The sequence below is a fragment of the Histomonas meleagridis genome, assembly GCF_020186115.1.
Source record: "Histomonas meleagridis strain 2922-C6/04-10x chromosome Unknown contig_51, whole genome shotgun sequence".
Classification (NCBI taxonomy): domain Eukaryota; phylum Parabasalia; order Tritrichomonadida; family Dientamoebidae; genus Histomonas; species Histomonas meleagridis.
Window position 1 is genome coordinate 181192 of NW_027150894.1, and position 26605 is coordinate 207796.

Consider the following 26605-nt stretch of genomic DNA (forward strand, 5'->3'; position numbering starts at 1 on the left):
TATTATTTAACATATCAAAGTAATACATTTGAAAATATGCCTGTTGTCAGTGAATATAATAAAGGAATCTGCAAACCAATTTCAACATTTTCTTTTTCTCAATCAAATACATTCTCACATAGGAAAAACTTTTTCTATGTCAAATACATGTAGTCAATCAAATTCATTTTCTTAATCAAATTCTTTTTCTGTATCACAACATAATGACTTAACTAAATCTTTTTCATATTTATTAACATACATTTTATCAAAGAAGATAAGTTTATTGAACAAATATAATTATACTCAAATATTTTAAACAGCACTTATGAAGGCATCTGAAAATGGCTTTTTACCAATAGTTGAAGGACTTCTTGATAATGAAAATATTGATATTAATGTTATAGATAATGTTAATTTAAATAACACGATGCTATTTGGAAATAATTTTAATTGTTTAACACAGCTCTTTCCCTTACATTAAAAAATTCATATACCAACATCGCGGATTTAATTGGTAAGAAATCTCCTGCGAAATGTATTTGTTATTAATAAAAAACTATTGATAATTATATAGAAATGTTATGAAATTGAAAACATCTTTTTCTTTTCTCTAATATTTTCTTTTTAGTATACATGAGATTTTTAGTTTATAAAATTGACTTTTTTTGGCGGTTTTCCATTTTATTTTTTTCAAATGGGAGTAAATCAAAGTCAGATTCACACAGAGAGATATGAAAGAAACTTCGAAATATTAATAAGCCTTGAACAAATTATTTTTGATTTAAATGAAGATAATATTATTATATCAGTAGAAAATTCTTTGAAATATTATCCTGAAGATTTTCCATATACATTTAATTTTATTATATGTCGAATTTTATACGCATATTTTAAATCAAAAAATAATTATAAAATAATATTTAAATATTTGAGTGAATTAGAAATGAAAGAAAAAGATTTTTTAAATAATAAAATTACTGAAATTTTTGTTCAATTTCTTTTATCTATATATGAACAAGAAGCAAATTATCTTCTTGAAAAAATGATTGAAAATAAAATAATTGAATCAAAAATTATTAAAAATAAAATCAGGCTTTATTTTATGCATTATATTTCTAAAAAATCATTATATAAACTTCATAAATTCCGATTTTTTAAATATATAATTGAAAATTACAATGAGCTTTCAAAGAATGATTTTAAACTACATAAAAAATTAATTAAAAAAGGAATTAATCCAAATGAAATATCAAAAACAATTCCACGTGATGAAATAGAAAAACTTCAAGAAATATTATCACAAACAAATTTTGATTTTAACCAAGAAATTGAACCATCACTATATGAAAGATTTACATTTATTAATCAAGAAAAGGTTACATTAATTGATTATGCAGCATTTTTTGGATCAGTTAAATGTTTTAAATATTTACTTATGAATGGTTCAAAATTAGAAAATGCAGGTAAATATGCAGTTGCAGGTGGAAATGAAGAAATCATTCATTTATGTGAACACAATCATTCATCATTTAAAGGTGCATATGAAGCAGCAATTGAATTTCATCGAAATGATATTTTTCATTATCTTTATGAAAGTAAAATTGAAGAAATTAATAATTTAGAAAAATTAGGAGAAAAATGTATTTTTTATGATAACTATGAGATTCTTTCATTTTTATTAAAAAAATTGTTACTTAAAATCAATGATTCGATTATTCATCAATCAATAGAAACATCTAATTTATTTTTAGCTAAATATTTTCTAAAGAAAAGTCAACTTCCAAAAATTTGTTTGCCATTTTCTTTTATTTTTGGAAATGTGGAACTTGTAAAATATTTTTTAGAAAAAAAAGAAGTTGATATTAATGCCAAAGATATTAATTTGTTTTATTTAATATTTTTCTTTATAATTTGAATTTTCAAAACAATGTTTGGAATTAATATATTTTATTTAATACAGCACTTATTTGGGCATCTGAAAAAGGTTATACAGAAATTGTTAAATTACTTCTTGAACAAAAAGGAATTGATATTAATATCAAAAATTAATATTTTTTTTAATTTGATATTTGTTAAAATGATCTAAAAATTCAAAATAATATTTGGAAATTATTTAAATTAATTCAAACAGCACTTATGTTTGCATCTTATTATGGAAATAAAAAAATTGTTGAATTACTTCTTGAACAAGAAGGAATTGATATTAATATCAAAGATTAATATTTTTTTAATTTGATATTTGTTAAAATGATCTAAAAATTCAAAATAATATTTGGAAATTAGATAAATTATTTAATACAGCACTTATGTTTGCATCTTTATGTGGAAATAAAAAAATTGTTGAATTACTTCTTGAACAAGAAGGAATTGATATTAATATCAAAGATTAATATTTTTTTAATTTGATATTTGTTAAAATGATCTAAAAATTCAAAATAATATTTGGAAATTAGATAAATTATTTAATACAGCGATTATGATTGTATCTTTATATGGTCACGAAAAAGTGTTCAAAATTCTTCTTAAGCAAAAAGGTATTAATATAAATGATAAAAATATTTTTTTATTTATATTAATGTGTATTAAAATATTTTAAAAACTTAAAATAATATTTGGAAATTATTTTGAGTTTTTAATACAATTCTTATGATAGCATCAAAATTTTGTTTGATAAAATTAGTTAAATTACTTCTTGAACAAAAAGGAATTGATATTAATGCTAAAAATATTAATTTGCTTTATTTTATATTTATTTTAATAATTTCATATTTCAAAATAATAATTGGAAATTATTTAAATTATTTCTGACAGCACTTATTAGAGCATCTGAAAATGGTCATATAGAAATAGTTAAAATACTTCTTAAACAAAATGGAATTGAAATTAATACTAAAAATATTTATTTGTTTTATTAAAATTTTATTATAATAATTTGATATTTCAAAATAATAATTGGAAATTATTTAAATTATTTAAAACAGCACTTATATTTGCATCTTGGAATGGTTATCCAGAAATAGTTCAATTACTTCTTGAACAAAAAGGTATTGATATTAATGCTAAAGGTTTTATGTTTGTTTTATATAGATTTTATTTTAATAATTTATTGTTGAAAAATAATATTTGGAAATTATTCAAATTATTTGACACAGCACTTATGTGGGCTTCTTTTAAAGGACATATAGCAATCATAAAAATGCTTCTTGAACAAAAAGGAATTGATATTAATGCTAAAAGTATTTATTTGTTTTAATTAAAATTTATTTTAATAATTTGATATTTCGAAATAATATTTGGAAATTATTTAAATTATTCAATACAACATTTATGATTGCATCTTTATGTGGAAATGTAGAATTGATCAATCTGCTTCTTGGACAAAAAGAAATTGATATAAATGCTCAAGATATACATTTAAATGTTTTGAAATTTTTATTAACATTTTGATATTTCATAAAAATATTTGGAAATTATTGAAGTTATTTAAAACAGCAATAATGAAAGTATACGATTTAGGCCATAGAGATATAGTTAAATTCCTTCTTGAACAAGAAGGAATTGATATTAATGCAAAAGATATTTGTTTGTTTTATTTAAAATTTATTTTAACATTTTGATAATTCAAAACAATATTTGGTAATTATTTCAAATATTTATAACAATACTTATAAGAGCATCTGAAAAAGGTCACAGTGAAATAGTTAAATTACTTCTTGAACAAAAAGGAATCGATATTAATGCTAAAGATAATATTATTGTTTATTTTTATTGTTTATATGTAAAATCTAATGTTTTAACATAATGTTTGGCAATTACTTCAATTATTTTTTACAGCACTTATATGGGCATCTTGTAAAGGTTATACAGAAATAGTTAAATTGCTTCTTAAACAAAAAGGGATTGATATTAATGCTAAAGATTTTTTTTATTATTAATTAAAATCAATATTTAAAACATTGGGTTCTAAAATATGATTTGCATTATATTTATATTGTATCAAACAGCACTTATTTGGGCATCATATCAAAATATGAACGAAATAGTCATATTACTTCTTGAACAAGAAGGAATCGATATTAATGCTCAAAACATATTTTATTTTAATAATTTGATAATTATAAATAACACATGGAAATATTTTAAATAATTTATAACAGCCATAATTTGTGCATTTATTAATTTCCATGCAGAAATTGTTAAATTACTTTTGGCACAAAAGGAAATTATTTTTAATGTTGAAAGTAATTCTTCATATAAATTGAAGATTATTTTCCTTGTTTCAGATTTCAAATAAATAATTGGTATATATTTAAAAAAATGAAAGCAGCATTTTTGATTGCAGCTATGAATGGTTACACAGAAATTATTAAATTATTTTTTGAAAATAAAGGAATAAATATTAACGCAAAAGATATTTATTAATTCTATTTCAGATTTATTCAAATATTTCAAATTTTCAAAATAATATTTGGAAATTATATAAAAAATTTGAAACAGCACTTATGAGAGCATCTTTAGGTGACCATATAGATATAGTTAAATTACTTCTTGAACAAGAAGGAATTGATATAAATGCTAAAGATATAATTTATTATAATAATTTAAAATATCAATTTATTTTTTGGAACTTGTTTAATTTATTTAGAACAGCTCTTATGAAAGCATCTAAATATAATCGAACTGAAATTGTTAAATTACTTCTTGAACAAGAAGGAATTGATGTAAATACTAAAGATATTTATTTACTTTATTTAATCTTTATTTTAATGATTTAAAATATCATTTTATCTTTTGGAAATCGTTTAATTCATTTAAAACTGCACTTATGAAAGCTTATACTTTTGGACAATTAGAAACAATAAATTTACTTCAGGAAAGACAAGGAAAAGATAGTTAACATTCTGCTTTTAACTCTATCGATAAATAAAAATGTATCAAATCAACATATGCTCTCATGCTTTTTACAACATAGTGCTTTTTTATGATTAATCTTTGTGTTATAACACCACTTTACAACAATTTACATTAGCTTTTGAATTTTAAAGATATAGCAACTTGTAATTATTTTATTAATTTGAACAAACAAAACGTATTGAATGATGAAACCAAAGCATAAAAACTTAAAAATGAACTAAATTCTGATTGAAACTTCTTAATTCGAATATCCTTATAGAAAAATAATTTGAAAAATTTTCGTAATTCATTTGCTTTTAATCTCCATGAATGATACCAAATGTTTTGATCATTAGCATTACCAAATTTTATATTTCATACCAAAACATTCATCAATTAAAACATTTCAACACTTTATCGATATTTATTTACATAATTAATTGATTCATTTTACACATTTTCAGCATCTATAGTCTGTTCTCGCAGCCTTCCATTGTATCACGGTATTATCATGCGACGCCGTTATGATCCATTCACCGGAGTAATTGAACGCGCAGCTCATTATTTGGTTCGTGTGCCCCTTCAGCTGCTCCAGCTCGAGCCCCGTCGCCAAGTCCCACAGTCGGCACGTCGCGTCGTCCGATGCGGTCAGCAGCTTCGAGCACTGCGGCGAGAACATCACGCGCGTCACCTCGTCGCTGTGCCCTTCGAACGTGAACAGTTCGTCGCCGCTTTGCGTCCACACCTTCGCAGTGTGGTCCGCGGAGCACGTCGCGATGCGCCGCCCGTCCGGCGACCAGCACGCGTCAAGCACAGCGTCGCGATGGCCCTCGAGCACGCGCGTCGTGCGGCCGCTCCGGATGTCCCATATCCGCGCAGTGCCGTCGGTCGATGCTGTCAATGCATGCTCGCACGGCCAGTCGAAGTGAGCCGTGCTGACCTCAGAGCTGTGCCCTATAAGAGAAAAGAGCTCGGAGCCGCTCCGGACGTCCCATAGTTTGGCGGTGGAGTCAAATGAGCTCGTCATGAGGATGTGGTCGTCGTTGGTAAACTCGACATGCGTGACCTCAGCAACGTGCCCGCGAAGTGTGAGAAGACATTGCCCACTTTCGACATCCCAGATGCGAGATGTGCGATCTAATGAGGCAGTGGCTAAATGTTGTGAATTATGATCAAAAACTACTTTTACTACTTCCCCAGTGTGTCCTGTGAGCTCATGAAGTGATGTACCACTTTCAACATCCCAAATACGAGAAGTCTTATCATTGGAACCTGTGGCAATAAGATTGCCAATGGGGTTGTTAAACGTGCAGCAATAAATGGAATTGGTGTGCCCAGTTAAAACATGGAGTTTTTTGCCTGTTTCGGTTTCCCAGATGATACAAGTACGATCGTTAGAAGCTGTGATAAAAAGTTCGCCCATCTTATTAAACGCACAATCAGTAAGCGGCATCTCATGAGCTTTGTGAACTCGCGCAAGTTCAAATGTATTAAAATCTATGCCTTGCATTTTTATAACTTTCTCAATCGATGAAACAAGCGCCTTACGGTGTTTTGGTTTAAGAATAGGTTCACTTGCCATGATTTCGTCAGCGAGTTCTTCAACATCTGTATCAGAAGAAATTGATTGTAAATCAATAACACTTTCAGAAAGGTCATTTCCTTGTTGGGTAATAATAGAAAGAGAGGGTGGATAAAATTTGATGTTGATTTGCTTCAGTGTTTTTCTCATTTGGGACTTGGAGGTTTTTGCGGTTGAATACCGTCACTTTTTGCTTTATTTCGCATCTCATTAATGAAATTCCTTTATGGGAAGTCAAAAAACATTTTTGGATTTAAAAAAAAAAGTATATTCTTCTTTTAGATGAAAAGTAAACATAAAAAATATTCACATTGAGTAGAGATGAAGAAAAATTTCAAATATTTTAATAAAAATAATAGAAATAGTTTTAATATTTTATTCATTATTAATGTTTATATTATATGTGAAAATTAAAGTTATCTTCATTGAAATCTTTCGCAAATGGATCTTCTTCAATATTATTCCTTGAATATTCAATAGTAAGATCATTCATTTCTTTCGATGTTTCTTCATCATATTCAGTTTCTTCTTCTTCTTTATTTCCTTGTTTTTGATTACGAATTAAGAATATAATAAGAAATACAATAACAAGAATAATAATTATTATTCCAATCAATACTCCAATAATAATATAAATATATGTTTGATCATCATTTTGATTTTCATTATTTTCATTAATAATATAAAAATTAGAATAAAATGTGAAATATTGTGAATAAATAATAACTGTATAATCATAATATATAAATGTTCTTGAAATATATATAAATGTTGAATTGATATTCGTCATAATAAATGAATTAAAATATGAAATATAAATACTTAATGTTTGTGTAAATGATAAAATATATGTTAAAATAAATGAATGTGTTAAATTTATATATGATGAAAATGTATTTGATTTAGTAAATTTATCTGTGAATGTACTTGATTGTGTAAATGTATTTGTTTTAGTAAATGTAAGTGTTGGAGGAAGACATTTCTATTAGTTTGTTTTTTGTTTTCTTCTTCTGCTTTATAATGTGCAAAATATAATGATTGAATTTTTTTAGTGATATTTAAATCAATTAAATTTTGTTCAATCATTTGTGCTATCACATAATAAGATTCTTGTGTATTGATTCCAGATATATACTTAATAAAAATTGATATTAGATTACCGATATTTTGATTCATTTCTTCTTCTTTTTTTTGAAGTGTTTTTAAAAAATTTAAGTAAGCTGAATATAAGCCTTTCAGGTTCAATCAATTTTGGAATGGGCATGATTGAATGTTCGGAATTTTTATAATTTGGGGTTTCACCGCAGCCATCAGGCATTTGGTGCGAGCCTTGGACTCATATCGGTTTATTCAAAATCCTATCGTAAAGGCGTGTCGGAGATCACTTTTCACATCACAATTTATACTACATACACAAAAGTGCTACTATTTACCTTGAACTGTTTGGGTCAACCAACTTTCCTTATTATAGTTTTAATTTTGGAATTATTTATAATGTTTCAAGTATAGCATCTCCTTAAGCCCACAAAATTCTTAAGCTCAAAAAGGGATTTCCAAAAAATTTGTAAAGCGGAAAAAACATAGGGGTTTTTTGGCATTATAAATGGTCGTATATAGAATTTTGCCATTTTGAGCCTCAAATATTTGTATGTAGAAATTGTGGGCCCTTATAATTTCTTATAGCATTACACAAAAATGAATCTGGAATGTATGATATTATATTAAAATTAAGAACAAAAAATATTTTTCAATTCGAAGCATGATTCATTATCTGACATATAATGTACAAAATATGTAATGTTTAAATTTTGGCTCAAGTAAATTGTTCTCAATCATATTTTCAAGAAGATATACTGATTCTTTTGTTAAATTTCTAAGAAGAATATTCATGACGAATACATCTAACAATTTCGGTATGATATTTTTTATCTCTTGCATTTTTGAAATTTCTTTTATAAAACCCAAATATGCATCAAATTCATTTAATTTTATTGTAAAAAATGATATATCATTTTACTAACTATTATATTAAAAGATAAAGAATAATTGATATCAAATAATTCAAATATTTTATTTGAAGATCGGGAAATATTTTGTTTATTTAAATTAAAAACAATTTGTTTGATCAATAAAATTGTTTCCCATTTGTTGTGTGCTCTCTGCATTTTTCCTAGATGAAAGCAAAATTATTGGTTTCAAAGGAAGCCATTTGGAATTTGTCCCATATGATACAAACGATTATTTCCTAAAAGTAATTTTATTATTTCTATATTATTATTTCTAACTGCTATATGAAGCACTGTCCCAAATTATTAAAACATATTCTAAATTATTAAAATGAATATATTTTGCATTAACATCAATTCCTTTATCTAAAAGTAATTTTACTATTTCTATATTATTGTTTCTAACTGCTATATGGAGTGATGTTTCAGATTATTAATACATATTACAAATTATTAAAACATATTATAAATTATTAAAACATATATAAAATAAATTCTTGTTGCATTAACATCAATTCCTTTTTGTCTAAAACATATTTCACAATTTCAATATTTCCTGATTCTGATGCAAAAGGTAAAATATTTTTTGGAATTTGATTATTTTGAAGGAAATATTTAACGAGATACAATTTTCCATTTCTTGCTGATTCATTTATATCATTAACATTAACATTAATTCCTTTTTCTTCTAAAAATGCTAAAATTTCATAATTATCTTTTTTAATACAAAAACTTATCAACATTTGATGAAAAAATTTCATTAAAACCGTTTTACAAGATGTAAAAAATCAGCAGCACTTTTCGGTCAGTTTTAAGAAAAAATTAATTAAAATTGATTTTTTTTTTCAAAATTTCTCCAAAATCTCTCTATTATTTTATTTTAAATATTTTTGACAATATTTTGATGTTATTTATTTCAATTGCAAATTGCATGATAACTTCATAATATTATCATGCTATTTTTTAAATTTATAATATATATACTAATGTTATTTATTTAATGCAAGAGAATTATATTTAAATATAAATAATAATAAGAAAAATATATTTGAAAACAGGTTTTTCATGTTCCAACTTTTTAGGTCTTTTCTATGCTTTTTGATCGTATTTTCTTCTTATAAACATTTTTATCTCCAAATCAAATAATAATTTACTAAAATAATATCGTAGCATCAATTGGAATTATTATGTTCTTTATTATATTTCAAAATCAATTTTCATGATTTTTTGATTTTAAAATGAATAGAACTCAATATTAACTGAATATAAATCAAAATTATTAAAAAATTTAAATATATTATATAATTTTAAAAAATGTTATGAAGATATTTTTCAACTCTTTAATTAAAAGTGAAATTGATTATTTATCATAAAAAAAATTAAAATTAAAATAATTTGATACCTAACAAAGAGCATTAATTATTATAGATATTTTTTGGGTTTACAGATTAAAATTATAAATGTGTATCGATTTATTAACAAAACAATATTTTTTCAGCGGCAACCGTTTACGAATCATGGATTTGATCGTTTTATATTCAATTTACTGGAGTGCAACCTTAATAATCAGGTTCAAAAAGTGCCCAACCGAAAAGTGACGTTATCGTTCATATCAAATGAATGATGTTTGATCGTCTTATCTGTGGCAATTGAGGAGATAATTGGTTGGATACGTTCAAATGCAATTCAAATTTTAACTCAAAATCCAAGCTTTTTGAATAGTACTTTTTGACTCGCCTCACAATTTGGTAATCGAATCGTAACGGTTTGAACGTTTGCTTGTTCGCTGTAAATTTTGCTCAATTTTCCATATCAAAGAAGATGACAGCTATTTCTCTGAGGTTTATATGTGTTCAAAATGATCAAATTAAAAATAAAAACAGTAGAAAAAATTTGATTTGGAAATTAATCAATGTGAAGAAAAAGTAAAAAAGGGAAAATGAAGAATTTGATTAACGTTTACGACTTAGTATCCTTGATAACCTGGGTAACCTGGTTGTGGATAGCCTGGTTGAGGATAGCCTGGTTGAGGATAACCTGGTTGTGGATAAACTGGTGGTGGTGGAGCATAAACTGGTGGTGGTGGTGGTGGTGGTGGAGCTGGGTAACCTGGGCGGTACATTGTATTTGGATAAGCGCCTGGATAACCTGCATTGTATGTTGTGTAGCCAAACCTACGCCTTGATGAGGATGATGAGGAGGATCCGAAGAATCCATAGCGTCCGTGCTTATAGCGATACTTTGGTGCCATTCTCGAAAATGACAAAACCGTCGCATTCTCGAAATTTTCTTTTGTGTTATTTGAAACAAACCCCAATTTTTCTATGTTTTCTATAAAACCGGAAAAAATTCATTGGACGCTCATCTCAAAAAAGCCACGAACCGCCTGAACAAATATACAAATTTCTCATTTCGCAAAAAGGTTCTCATCAATTCCGACTATATAAACGAATCAAAGCTTTAATTCTTTTTAAAGATTATTGAGTCATAAATTTTAAAACAAAACATTTCAAATCACTCCATAAAAACCGTCAAGATTTTGGCGGTTATGGGTAAATATTTTAGCCTTTTGAAAAAATTTAAAATCAAGAAAACCAAATAAATTTATTAATCAAAACCAAATCTATAGAAGATGCGCAATCAAAGGAATCGGAACTTTCAAATTTTTCTGTAGAGTTAACTTTAAAGTTGTCACGAACTGGAAATTATTTTCTTTTAATTCTATATGTAATTTATATTTTTCTTCTTCTTCTTTATCTTTCACAAACGCGAATCTTTGGTTATGTCTTTCAAAGATTTCTTTCATTTCCTGAAATGCCTCTTTCATCACTACTGCAGGAATAAATAAGAAATACGAAGAAGGATATTCCGAAATCAACTTATGTATCAAGAACGGCATTTCACAGAAGTCTGCGTAAGTGAACACGAATATTGAAGAAGACATATTCAAAATTTTCGGAAATGAATTTGGAAGTACATCTACGAAATCACAAAATGTATATTTCTTTGCGTAATCATTTTGTTCATTATTTAAAGACAATGGGAACGGATAACACAAAGACTTTTTACATTTGTCCACTGTTAATATCGGATTCATATTTGAGTTACAAACATCGCAAAACAAATTATAAACATTTTCGATGATTCGTTGCGTTGGATTATCCATACATTGACATGATACAACTCTTGGAACGTTTGTATTACATACTGAAGTTTTTAGAATTAAATATGAAAAATATGGACATGAAATTGTTAATGAATTTGGTAATAAGAAATCGAAAGGAATCATTTGTAAGTCTGCGGAAGTATTAATAATCACTGGATGAGAACCAGTGTTTAATGTATATAATGCGCCTTTATTATTTTTATTAAATATATGTGAGTTATTAAATGATAAATCATCAGGATAAACATCATAAATGAAATCTTTAAAATCATCTTCGAAAAATGTTTGTGAAATATTATTAATTTCATTTATATATTTTGTTTTCAGTTTAATTTTCTCTTTTAAATCGAAACTTATTAATTTAATAATATAACGAATTAAATTCGGAGTAAATAAATTCGATTGTGTATTAAATGAAATCGAATTCTTTTGACATATATAATTAACTTGTTTGATTGGATCCTTTGTGTTAATTAATGGGATTTTCCGTATTTTACCTTTCGATGGTATATAAATATAAATGTTTTGGAATATTCGTTGTATAAATATTAATCCATTTAATATCGGATGCGCTTGAATTAAATATTTAAATGATGTACATGAAGGTATATATGACTTACGTTGATAACGCTCTTTCTCTGTTTGTTTCTCTATGTTTCCACATATGGAACGATTTCGATTATTCATTTCTTCTTGTGTAATTTTCCCTTGTTTATAAAGTCGAACATTTGTATTTATTAATGAAAGATATTCCGGAATTTTTAATGAACGAGTTTCGAGATATTCATCAATGAAATTATAATCTTCTAAAATGTTTATGAAAGAAGGGAAACGTAAACTTTGAAGATTTAATATATGTTTAGAGAAATTAATTGAAGGTTTTATTAAGTTGATTGAATCGATTTTAATATTTTGTAATTTATTTTTGATTATAATTCGGATATCATTCATTATATCAAATATTAATAAATGTTCATTAATAAATTCTATTTCATATGTGAAAAGAATTAATGACATTCTTTGTAAGATATAAAACATTAAATTTAATGTTTTTAATGGGAAATCATTTGATATTAAATGACAACCACAAACAAAAAACTTAAAGAAGTTATTATATGAATATTCGAATAATTTTTTTGATTGTTCATTTTTATTTTTTTGTGTATTAACTATCGATGAAAGTAATTGTGAATATATAATATATAAAGGATTAAATATTAATGATGACATACTTTCGATATTAGTGTTCAAACGATTTATATCTTCTTTTTGTATTTCTAAATTAATTGGCCATTCTGAGATATTTTTATTTGGCACTTCAATTAATGGTTGATAAGGTTCTGCATGTAATTCTGGATATTCTAATAATAAATCTAACATGAATAAATTCGTACGAATAAGTTTGTTAATTGATTCAACACGTTGGAAACAAATTTTCGCGGTAGCAAATGATGAATATGTCATATTAATTATTTCACCTATAGTATATTTTTTATTTTCGATTATATTACCTAAAGTTTTATTATCATTTTCTATAATTTCGATTTCTCCATAACAATTTTTTAATGTTAAAAATAATGAAATACCTCTTAATAAAAATGCATTACCTAATTCTTTTAATGAAGAGAAATAACATCGTTGAATATATACTTCGGAATAAAATATCGATTTCTTATATTGATATCGTTCTAAATAAGCAATTGCTAATAATCGTAATGAAGCTACTGAAGGATCGAATTTATTTGCTGTTAATATCGAAAAATTTGTAGTTAAACTTACACGTGTTTTAGGGAATTGATATTGAGGAATATAATTAAACATTTCTTGGAAATTATTCCGTTTTAAACATTCCCAAGCACGAAAATATGAAATAAGTCTTTTCATTTGTAATTTATCTGTATTTTCATAAGTGTTTAATAATAATTTTTCTGATTGTACAAATAAATTTAATTTACAAAATATGATAGCTAATGTAACACTTGAAACTATAGTTGTAACTGAGTTTTGATCTGGTGAAAAGTTTCCACTTTTATTTTGAGTTTGGAAATGATTTAAAATTTTTGGAGTTTTAAGTGAACCTCCAACAGTTGCAGCTAATGTTAATCTTCTTCTTTTATTTACTTGTACGTCATACGATTTATGTAATAAATACATTAATACTGATGCAGCTTCTGAATAATAACCTTGTTCAATATATATCGAAGATACTATTTGTCCGAAATATATTGATTCTTCCATTGAATTCTTTGCATAAAAATATTTTAATGATTGTGTATAATAAAATAATGATCGAATAATATCATTATTCCGAAATGATATTTGAGCTATTTGTGATGAAAATGATAATTGTCGAATATCTGTTAAGAAATAATTATCCATTACATCTGCACAATAATAATATTTATTAGTTTTATCAAGCATTTCACCAAAAAATAATAACGCCGAATGTATAAATATTATTCTTTTAAATACTGGAAATCCATATAATAATATATAAAGTGCTTCAAAGATAAATGAACATGAAAGTTTAGGATTTCGTTCTGAGAAATTGACTGCTAATGCAAATGCAATACGAAATGTTATATAAGGTGAATAATTGTTTTTAAGATATTCCGAAAATAATATTTTCGAACGCCATTTTTCATTACATATTTTTGAGTTTTTAGTTTTTGTTATTGGTATCGATAAAACTGAATAAATTAATGGTGAACGTCCATTAATAATAAATTCATAATCACAAATATACATTAATTCTTCAAACGTTTCATTTAAATCAACAATTAATTCGGGATGATTCCGTTTCTTTTGTAAATATTCAACTTCAATATCATCAATTGAAGTTTCGATAATTTTCGATTTTTCAATTTTATCGATAATTGTTTCTAATATTTCTTGTGTATGATTTTCATCATTAATCGATAATGAATAATGTGCTTCACGTTCGATCTTTAACATATCAGGGAATAATTCGCAAGGAATTTCATTATTCTTTAAACTATTAATCACATGTAATATCGGTAATAATAATGAATAATATTCTTTCGGTACATTTCGAGGTAATTGTTGTATTGATAAACGTGATTCAGTCAATGATTGATATAAATTAAAATATGTTCCAATGTTTTCCCATTTTAATTTACTTTTCTTTTGCTTTTTTTTGTTCTCATTTTCGATAATACGTTTTTGTAAAATTGGCTTCTTCGTATATATAATCTCTGATGTAATACTTGTGTTCGCACTATGTATAAACTTCGGAGATGTTGGAATTTCACATCGAATAGATAATATCCATTTCTCAAATTGTATTGGAGACATTTGATTCGATCCGTCTTCAAATAAATATGTGACTGTTTGTGGTGGCTCTGGTAATGCGACTGGTTCATATCGTGGCGCTGCTGTTACATCTTCAAGGACATCACCGATTTCTTCATTAGCTATTTCTAATGTTAATATTGGTGCACGTTGTTGTACTGTTCCAAGATCTGCAAAGAAATCATCAGAGAAATCATCCTCGTCATCATCACTATCATCTTCTGGTATTAAATTTAATACTTCTTCGACTTTAGGATTGAAATTACTAAATTTTGTAATCGCGGATTGTAAAAAAGGATGTCGTGGAAACTCTATAACAATGTCTTTACATAATGAATAAACTAGATTTTGTAACGTATAGTTGGGGAAAAAATTGGAAATCGGTAATGGATTTGGATTCTTTAAAAAGTCTTCAATGCTACAAACAAGTTGATAGATGGCGCATTGTTTGTCATTGTCATCAATTAGCGCATAATGAATTAATGAAAGAACTCGCGAATCAAGATCTTTCGAAATATATTTCGTAAGATTTGCGTTTTTCTTTTCTTTGTAAAATTTTATTAAGTCAATTTGAGCTAATAAAATGTCTGGGAGATCTGGATTTGTAAGATAATGAATAATGGTATTATATGCTGCTTGATTATTCTGATCTTCGACAAATGTCGTTAATGCTTTTGATAATTCAGTGGGTACTATGTTTTCAGGTATTAAACAGATGTTGTTTGGGTTTGGTGGTGTTTCAAAATCTTCTAACATATTTGAAATTGAAGATATATTTGATAAAATTTCATTAAATGAAGTTACCCTTCCAAGATCTTGTTCAAGTTCTTTTGGCACAGTAAATGAAGATGGTGTTACTTTGGTTGTTAAAATTAATTCTGAATTATCATCATCTGACATTGAAGAAAAAAAATCAGATAAATCATCTCCTGAATCAAAGTCAGTTTTAAGACCCAGCAACACTGTGTTTCTTGACATTACATTCATGGCTGGTTCTTAAAATGGACTTTTAGTTTGCAAGAATTTTGACTTTTCAATCGACAACGATAGAATAGGTTTTTCTTTTTTGGTGGATGCCTTTCAATTTTAAAGTTTGGCGAAAAGACCTTTGGGCTTTTTCTTGGTATAAAATATTTCATTAAATTAGTGCCTTATGAGTGAATCCCATGATTTTGATAAAATGTTTGTCACCAATATAGGAACTTTTCAAAAAAGAATAGGAAATCATTCGAAAAAAACATATCCTCGGTTTTTGCATTTTACTTATAATAAATTTCAAATATTTTAATAAAAACAATAGAAATAGTTTTAATATTTTATTCATTAGTAACCTTTATATTAAATATGAAAATTAAAGTTATCTTCATTGAAATCTTTCGCAAATGGATCTTCTTCAATATTATTCCTTGAATATTCAATAGTAAGATCATTCATTTCTTTCGATGTTTCTTCATCATATTCAGTTTCTTCTTCTTCTTTATTTCCTTGTTTTTGATTACGAATTAAGAATATAATAAGAAATACAATAACAAGAATAATAATTATTATTCCAATCAATACTCCAATAATAATATAAATATATGTTTGATCATCATTTTGATTTTCATTATTTTCATTAATAATATAAAAATTAGAATAAAATGTGAAATATTGTGAATAAATAATAACTGTATAATCATAATATATAAATGTTCTTGAAATATATATAAATGTTGAATTGATATTTGTAATAATAAATGAATTAAAATATGAAATATAAATACTTAATGTTTGTGTAAATGATAAAATATATGTTAAAATAAATGAATGTGTTAAATTTATATATGATGAAAATGTATTTGATTTAGTAAATGTACTTGATTTAGAAAATGTTTTTGATTTCGAAAATGTACTTGATTTCGAAAATGTATTTGATTTAGAAAATGTATTTGATTTCGAAAATATATTTGATTTAGTAAATGTATTTGATATCGAAAATGTTTTTGATTCCGAAAATGTATTTGATTGTGTAAATGTATTTGATTTAGTAAATGTATTTGATTGTGTAAATATATTTGATTTCGAAAATGTATTTGTGAATGTATTAGAATTAGTAAATGTAAGTGTTGGAGGAAGACATTAGTCAATTGTTCCTTTCGTTATCTTTAATTCTCCAAATCCTTCACTTATATATGTTTCATTGACCATAACATATTCTGTTGGAACATCAATAAAACAATCACTTCCAATTGATGGTGAAGTTTCGCCATAAAAATAAATACATTTCAGTGATGTACAATACACAAATGCTTGATTTCCAATATTTTCAACACTTTCGCCAATGATAATCGTTTCTAATTCATAACAGAATGAAAAAGCACTTTGTTGAATCTCTATAACAGTATTTGGAATTATGAAATTCGTAAATACACAACTTGAGAATGCAGAACTTTTTATCGTATTTAAACTTTTCCCAATTGAAATTGTTATTAAATTTGTACATAAATTAAATGCATCTGATTCAATTGAAGTGACTGAATCTGGAATGCTGAATGTTTCCCTGAGATTTCCAATAGGATAAATAATGAGTTTCATAATCAATTTATCATATAAAACTCCATCGTTTTCATAATTACTATAATATGAATTATCTTCTGCAATTTTAATAATTTGAAGACTACTACAATAAAGAAATGGATTTGTTGATATTGAAGAAATTGTACTTGAAATTGTAACATCTTTAAGATTAATACAGTTTTGAAACATAAAAGATCCAATTGTTTGAACACCTTCACAAAAAATTACACTTTCAAGTTTATCACATCCATTAAATACACTTCCACTAGCTGCTGCAAGAGGACTTTTAATTGTTACATATTTTAATGCAGTGTTTTGAAATGCACTTGATCCAATACTTGTTATACCTTCTCCAAATGAAACTTCTTCTAAATTAGAACACATAAAAAATGCATATAATCCAATTGAAGTGACTGAGTCTGCAATCTCTGCTGTAAGCAATGATGTCCATTCATAAAAAGCGGAATCTGGAATTTCTGTTATTCCACTTGAAATGATAATATATTTTGTATTACTTTGATAATCATTTGTAAATTCATTTGAATCCGTTATAGTTAATGTTGATGTATCTGTATCAAAATGTTGTATCGAATGAGAAAAAAACAAAATAAACAATATGAAAACAAATCTGATGTTTGCTTTACTTTTGGTTCGATGATTTAATGTAAATTTTATTAAAAAATTTAGGATTTTAATAAATATTAAAAAAAGTAATGAAATTAAAGAAAAACAAAAACAAAAACTCAAATTGGTTTGGAAAGAACCAGATAGAATGAGCAATTGTAATAAAAAATGAAATAAATATTTGTTCATTCGGACTTGATAGATTGACAATTTTTGTGAAATAAAACTTCGAAAATATTGAAAATTAGATAAATTCTGATAAGGAAATGTGTCATTAATGTTTAATATTGGATAAGTAAAAGTAAAGTCCTGATCCTTCAGATTGGAATTTTTTATGTTATTATCAAACAAATTAAGATGATTCATATTAAAGACATTTCAAGACTTACGAATATGGTTGGCGTTTTTGTTCATGTAATGATAAAAACTTTCGATAAAAATAATGGAACAAAGCTTTTCAGACTTCGAAAGAAACGTTCCAACCCAATTCAATTTTGAGGTTTGTGAGATAATCAATTTTTCTGGGCGCTGGGGTTTGATCGCCATCTTATCGTTGAAATTGGTGCAGAACTCACAGATTGAATACTTATCGTTGTCAATTGGCCATGGCAGCCGTCGGTTATATTGTGTCGAAATAGATCGTTTTTTGTTATAGATATTCATCAGTATTTGTAGTTTGAACCTTTTATTCACAATTGTTTTTGATTATTTTATATTTTATATTTTTTTTTAAAAAACAAATTAAACAGAAATTATATTTTATTCAAACAAATTGACGTTTTTTTGTATTGCTTCTATATCGTCTGTTTCAGCAGTTGCATACATAAAACCCAATTCCAAATTTTCATTCTTTCTTATTATTTCACATGACATTTTTCTTGATTTTGGCTCACCACAACTCAATGCCTTCAACAACTCATTATTTCTTTTTAAAAAATACACAAACAACAAAAAGCACAAAAAAAATCCTTTCGACAAACAAGTCAAATTATTAATCAAAAAACAAAATGTACTTTCATTAGAATTACTAATTTCAGATGTTTTCATCAACAATTTCATACATTCTACTGATGTGTTTTCTATAAAGAATGTACAAATTTGGTCATTTATAGCCTTTAATCCATTAACGTCGAGTTTTTTTCTTGAAAAAAGATTACAAAATGATTTAATAACATCAGAATTCACAAATTTAATAGTAAACAATTGATTAATAATTTCAGGATTCGTATTAGAATAATATCGAATTGTAACCAAAGACTTATAAAACGAAGGAATATTAACATTATACAAGAATGAAAAAGCAAAATTCTGAAAGAAGAAAGAAGGAAGTTTCAAAATATTATTCGAATTAAACAATGCGATTATGAGTTCAATCATTTTTTCGGATATTTTAAAATCAAATGAAAACAATGCCATTCTTTTACATAATGAAACACAACAATGTTGCATAACTTCATTATGAAAATTATTCGAAATTAATGTCGTTAAACTTTGGATTAATGCAGAAAGTTGTGAAGGTAATTCCGAATCACAAAGTTGAAGAAATTCTTCGGATTTTATTATTCCGAAAATGTTTTTATTTAAATATGTTAATAAAGGTAAAAACAATGAAATAAATTTTGTGTTAATTATAAAGTTTTGTATAAATATTAAAAATTGTTGATTTTGTATTGTGTTTGAAATAATTGATGAAATTATATACGAAATTTCTTGATACATTGAATCATAAGTAGTATCAATGATCATATCAAAAGATACTGAAAACAATCCAACGACTGATTGAAGTTCGAAATTATTTTGTTGTTTCTTAAGTTTATCAATTATAATTAAGATAAAACGTAATAATAATGAACGCTTTTTATTGTTATTTAAACTAATGTAATATGATAAATGAATTGCAATTAATTCATGTAATAAAATTGGATCGAAATTACTTTTCGGAATTAATTTTATTATTTCTTTATATATTTTTGATTGAAATGTTTGTTGTTTGATTAAATGTTTAAGGAAATAATTCGGAGAATATTTAATTATTCGTTTTATTGTTTTGTTTTGATATATTTCAGTTATTAATTCATTGGAAATTTCTTTTCCGATTTGTTTTTCAATAAATGTTTTGATTTCTGTTGGATATTCTTCAATTGATTTATATCTTTTAAAGTATTTTAATAACTGATAAAATATTTTGTTATTAGTAAATATTTCATTATTCAAAATAACTTTTTTTGATATTTTTTTGTTTTTATTCGTTGCATATTTTATTGTTAATTCCATTAAATCAATGAAATTTAATGAAAAACTTAAAATTTTTTCGAATGTTTCTTGTGAAATAGAAACTTTCGAATATTTCAAAAATGATTTTATTAATGAAAAAGATTCATAAAATTTATTATTCTTTAAGAAAGGAGAAATTGTAGAAATTATTAAAACATTTTCCAAAATGTTATTATTAAATTTATATTTTAATTCTTTAATTTCTTTTTTATATATTTCATCGACGTTAATTTTAGAGAATTTTTGTGGATTTTTAATGATGAAATTAATAATTTCATTTACATCGAAATAATCTTTATTTTTTATAATGAATTTCCAATGTTGAGCGTCAATTTTATATAAATCATTTAAATGAACAATAATTTTATTTTTACGAAGAAATAAAACTAATTCATCATTCATAGTTTCATCATCTAAAGGTATATCATTAAAATCAACTTCTTTTAAATAATTTTTTACTTTCTCAATATATTCACCCCCACATTCATTTGCATACCTTAAAAAAGCAATTCCATTAATATTATTAATATTTATCATTATTGATTGTGCTATAACAGTACTTAACTTAAATAATAATACTGATGCAATCTTAGGCTCAAGGTCTTGTATCATAATTAATATCGAATTTAATGCTTGTTCATGTTTCATTTGATCGACAAGTATAAAACTATAATATAATAGATCTGGATCATTAATACTTTTCTCAATTAGAATTTTTTCAACAATTTGATCAACATTCGATGGAATTTCATATTTAGTTTTGGATAATATCTGACAACATGTTGTCACAACAGAATCTTTAGATGTAGTATTAAATAAATTGGTTACAGTCTTATATAAAGCTTCCGAATTAATATGATATATTTCATCAATTTCAAACGCTTTCTCTAATGCTAATTTATCAAATATTGGTATTAAATTAATACAAAGCCAAAAGAAACATGTTTTGTCTTTGATGAAATTAAGTGGTAAAGAACAAAGAAATCGAAAACAATTTCGGATGGGCGCTAACACTGTTTCATGTCCAAATGATGGATTAGTAACAATGTCAGTATCAACGGAATCTAAAAGTGAATTTGTTAATTGGATTCTTAGAACATTTCCTGGAAGACTTATCGTCATGTGAGTAAAGCTTTCAAAATTCGAGATGACGAAGCCGATACAGAAATTCTGAACTTCGTCTGTAAAGCATTCAATTTTAACGTTCGACAAAAATGAACAAATGTTCGAAACGACATTTAAAGAATCGAAGAAAAGTAAACATTCGAAAGCAATTGGTATGAACATTGAGAAGTCGACATCAAAGGTAGCCGATAAAATCGATAATAATTCGAATTTTCTCGAAACGAAAAAATCATCCATCCAATCGCCTTTCAAAACATAAAACAGAAAATTGCGTATTGTATCATAGGAAACAATGTTTTTAATTGCATCTAAAGCAACTTGAAACAAACGAATGTTCGGAGAAATAGAAAATTCAAGTAATTTTTTCGATGCGATATTAAAATAATTCGGAATAAACTTCGAACATAAATTACAATCAATAACATTAATTAAGTTAGCTACAGCTATATCATGGACCCAATTCGTGTTTTTTTTATTAAGGATAAATAACAATAGTTTAATATGATAATCATTTTTACATTCCTTTAAAAAACTCGGAAAACATTTTGTAAATGATTCAATTAATGAACAATAAAGATCATTTGTCGAATCCTTAAAATTATAAAATATCTCTGAGATTTGATCTGGATCAATATTTGATACTCGATCAATATAAAATGATGCTAATGCTATTAGTTGAGCTGACTTCATTGAATCTGATTCAACTTGCATTTCTAAAATATATGATAATGACGTCGGCAATAACATCCTTAATCGCAGAAAATGTTGTGGGTAATCATTCCTGAGGGAACTAAATATCCTTTTATTGATTTCTTCATATTTTTCGGTGTTTTTTGCATATCGTAAAAATTGAATGCAGATTAGACAGGACGATTCAAATTCACTGAATCCTGGTGTAACCTTCTGAAATTCGTGTAATGATGTTGATAAAAATAATTCTTTGCCATCATCTTCAAATAAATCAAATATTATGGGATCTTTTAATAATGTTTGTCCTAGCGAAAGTGTTACTGATGATGAATTAAGATCAAATAATAGTTTTTTTAAATGTGGAACAAGTTTGACTTTATTGAGTGAAATAAGTGATGAAACTGATGACGTAAAGTTTGAGTTTGTTCGTTTTGAACAACGTAATAATAAAGTTTCAAGAAGAGTTTGATGGTAATAAAATGGAATGTTATGCATTAATGGAATAACTTGTGGTAGATGCTTCATATAATCAGTAAGATCAGAGCGGAAATATTTATCAACATTAACAACAATTATGAATTTTTGTAATAAAACTGGTGATATAAAACGTGACAGATAAACAAATGTATTAATAATAACAATTGGAGAACTGGATTCAACACTAGAAATCGCATTTCCAAACGCTTTTATAAATAATAAAGGCTTAAATGGTGTGATACATAAAAGAAGAGATCCAAGAGTACTACATGATATAACGCGTACATTTGCATCTGAATTTTCCGTATAAAAAAGAATTGTTTCTATGATTTTTGTGAGGTATGATAGTCCATCTTTTTTTGATGTTTTAATAAACCATGATATTGATAAAGATTTTCTAAACTTACCTAAAGCAGAACAAATTTCTGATGGCTTGGCTTCTATGCCCCCTAATTTTATATCATGAAGAAACTTGAAACATTTTCCTTCATGAGTCATCAAAGGTGTAAACCAAATAAACGGTCACTATTAATCATTTCGGATTTAATCGTTTCTGAAACTTTACAGAAATACCTCAACCAAAAAACATTTTTTCCCCCTTCTTTTTTCATTCCATACTGAAGTACTTCATGAATTATATAATAATTCAGATTTCAAATTAAAAAATTTTATTAACACATGAATTATAATTTCTGATTGATTTCTTATAAAAATTTATTATTTCCAGTCATTCATGATTAATTTATGATGGATTTTATTTTATATTGATTTGAGCATCTGAAACCTACGAGGAAAAAAAATTCATTCAAATTTTTTATGAAAAATTTCGGGCAATCATTCTTTGCTACAGACAAACCTTGTCAATTTTAGTAGCAAAAAAATAATTTAGATGTCATTTTGCTGTAATTAAATTTGTTAGGTAAAAAATAGATGGAGCAAAACGTCAGATTTTGATGGAAAAATTATGATATAAGAAGATAACAAAATCAGATAAATTATAAATTATTTATGTCATTATTATATTCCTATAACAAATTTCGAAATTTAATGTCATTCAAACCATATCAAAATTTGCTTCTCATATTGGCCAAATACAACTTATTTAATAAAAAAAACTTTTTTTATTTAATTTTAAGAAAGAATTATAAGATCAAATTCTCAATTTAAGAATTTTTTTATCATTCTCGTGGACATATTAATAATTTTGACTGTAATTGATATAATTTATTTAAGTAACATGCATTTTATTATAAATATTTAACTATTTCACGAATTTGAACAAAAGATTTCTTCAGACACCTTCCAAATGGTTATTTTTGTACTTTATACAAAATTTGAATATTATCGGAATTGGTCTGAGGTTGTGTAATTGATCAATTAAATAAGTGCTGTTTTAAATAATATAAATAATTTCCAAATATTATTTTGAAATATAAAATTATTAAAATAAATTTCAAATAAAACAAATAAATATCTTTAGCATTAATATCAATTCCTTCTTGTTTTAAAACGTATTCAACAAGTTCAATATTTCTTGATCCTGCTGAAAGTACTTGTGTATCATGCGGAATTGAATGCTCTTTAAGAAAATATTCAACTAAAAAAATACAGTTAGGGATCAAAACGTGTCCCAGTAATGAAAGTGGTCCCATACGTTAAAATACGTTAATAAATAATCTTTAATAAAACCTCATTTTTCTCAATGTCAACATTAACACCAGCAATGTTACTAGATGAAATTAAACAAAAATTAGATACTATCGGTATTTCTCTAAGATTTACTCGATTATTATTAAGGAATTCTCACTTTATGAACTTATAATATGAAAATCATCAGCTATGTTTTCTCTACAAAAAATGCATCTGAATTCGATGATGTTATTTTCACTTTTAATCAACTAGCATTCTTCTTTAATATGTGCAGTAAAACTGTATCTAGAAGTATTTCAAACGGCCCACAAGATCCAAAACCTTTAGGTCGACATAGAGCATTAGATGAAGATAAAGAAGAAATAATTGTTCAAGCAATTATTGATTCATCTAATGAAGGTCATGCAATGACCCAAAGGCAGATATTAGTTTTTATCAAAGAAAAATTCGATTTATCTTTAACAAAGGGATGGATAAATCGATTTTATCTTAGAAATATAAATAAAATCAAAAAATGTAGATCACATCCTCAAGAAGACACAAGAATGACAGTTTATAGAGAGCATTTAAGAGAACACTTCCAATACATGAATAAACATGTGGATGGAAGGTTAACAGAATTAGTTTTTAATTTAGATGATATAGGAACTTCATCTTGGGAAGATTGAAAATCGAAGAAAGTCTTTGTTGATGCTAAAATTAACTCAAACAATGTTCATCATTATTCAACAAGAAAAGTAACTCATATGACACTCCTTACATGTGTTTCAGCAGCAGGTGATGCTCTTACTCCCATGTTAATAACCAAACACTTATATAATGATGATTTATGAAGATGTAATGATCTGTATTCGAAATCCACCTTACGTTGATTCTGAGTTATCTAATGAATATATTAATGATGTATTGATTCCATATGTCAAATGTGTAGAAGAAAAATATGAAGTTGAAGAGTATGTAGCAATTTTATTAATGGATTCATTTGGTGCGCATTGTAACGTTGATATTATAAAAGTTCTAGGAGAAAATAAAATAATTGTCTTATGTTTTTCTTCCCATACCACAAACATTTTCCAAGCCCTTGATTTGTCATTATTTGGCGTTTTTAAAAAAATCAAAAATACTGTTGAAGATGAAGAAAGCCAAGAAATGGTAGAAAATGCAATTATTGTCATATTAATGGCATACGAGCAGACCACAACATCATTTGACATTCGTGGGGCTTTCAGATATGCAGGAATAAGTACTAAAACTGTTGCTGGTAAGAGAGTTGTTGAATTTGTTGCCAAAGAGCTGCTTTCGAATACGGGATTTCATGAACTTTGGGATTTTAATATAAAAATCGATGAAGTCAAAAAGAAAAGGCAACACAAATTCGGCATCGTGAATTCTGAATACCGTCCACCTGGTTGTACTTTAATTAGCAACGAAACTCCAAAATATGAAAATGAAAATGAAATTAATCGACTTTTGCAATAAAAATTAAATTGCACTTTTTAACTTATTTATAGGGGGTGGAAAAAGTGCGTTCGTCAGCCTTTTTTTTAATGAATAAAAAAGTAAAATATAATATAATTATATATTATGATATGTATTCACCTTAAGTTTCAATTGTAATTGAAAGTCTGTTCATCTATTCATTATATACGGCTCTGAAGATGTCTTTAGGAATATTATACAGTAATGTTTCAACCTTATGAAAAAGTTGATCTTCATTTTCAAACTTGTCACCTTCGAGCATTTCTTTAGATATCCGAACAGAAAAAAGTCAGAAGGTGCGAGGTCAGGCGAAAACGGGGGTTGCGGAAATCTTTTGATCCTCAATTCATTCAATTTTTCATTAACCAAATGAGGCCGGGCGTTATCCATATGCAAAAAATATCTATTCGTTAATATTCTTTTTGCCAAATCTCCAAGTACAACTTCAGAAAAAAAAATTCGATTAAATTTTTGGCTTATCGGGAGCATCGTTATTGATTTGATACCAGTTATAGACCATATAACAGATATCATTACTTTTTTGGAGGCAATAGTTTGTTTGGGTTTGTATGGTTTTTGCACTCCAGATTCAATCCACATCGAGTTTCTCTTGTTAACAAAATAAATCCAGGTTTCATCTTGCGTCAATATGTGTCTTAGTCTGTAGTCATTTGAACTAGAAAGGAATTCAAATAATTCAGAAGCAATGGCAGCTCTTTTGGCTTTAATTTCTGGAGTCAACTTATGTGAAATCCATTTGAATTTAACTTTTTCAATCCCTAAAATATT

General features: G+C 26.0%; 3 protein-coding genes across 3 annotated transcripts; all 3 read right to left on the reverse strand.

The window, feature by feature from the left end:
• Positions 1-5335: 5335 nt before the first annotated feature.
• GO595_006990 (WD repeat protein) lies at positions 5336-6607 on the reverse strand (the record flags this gene model as incomplete). Its single annotated transcript, XM_067920403.1, has 1 exon — positions 5336-6607. One exon carries the CDS (start codon positions 6605-6607, stop codon positions 5336-5338), a length of 1272 nt encoding a protein of 423 aa, XP_067772509.1.
• A 3822-nt stretch (positions 6608-10429) lies between these two features.
• GO595_006991 (uncharacterized protein) lies at positions 10430-10714 on the reverse strand (the record flags this gene model as incomplete). The annotated part of the gene is made up of 1 exon (XM_067920407.1): positions 10430-10714. The coding sequence occupies one exon, from the start codon at positions 10712-10714 to the stop codon at positions 10430-10432; it is 285 nt and encodes a 94-aa protein (XP_067772510.1).
• A 2684-nt stretch (positions 10715-13398) lies between these two features.
• Positions 13399-15928, reverse strand: GO595_006992 (uncharacterized protein; the record flags this gene model as incomplete). Its single annotated transcript, XM_067920408.1, has 2 exons — positions 13399-13403; positions 14869-15928. The coding sequence occupies 2 exons, from the start codon at positions 15926-15928 to the stop codon at positions 13399-13401; spliced, it is 1065 nt and encodes a 354-aa protein (XP_067772511.1).
• Positions 15929-26605: the final 10677 nt, after the last annotated feature.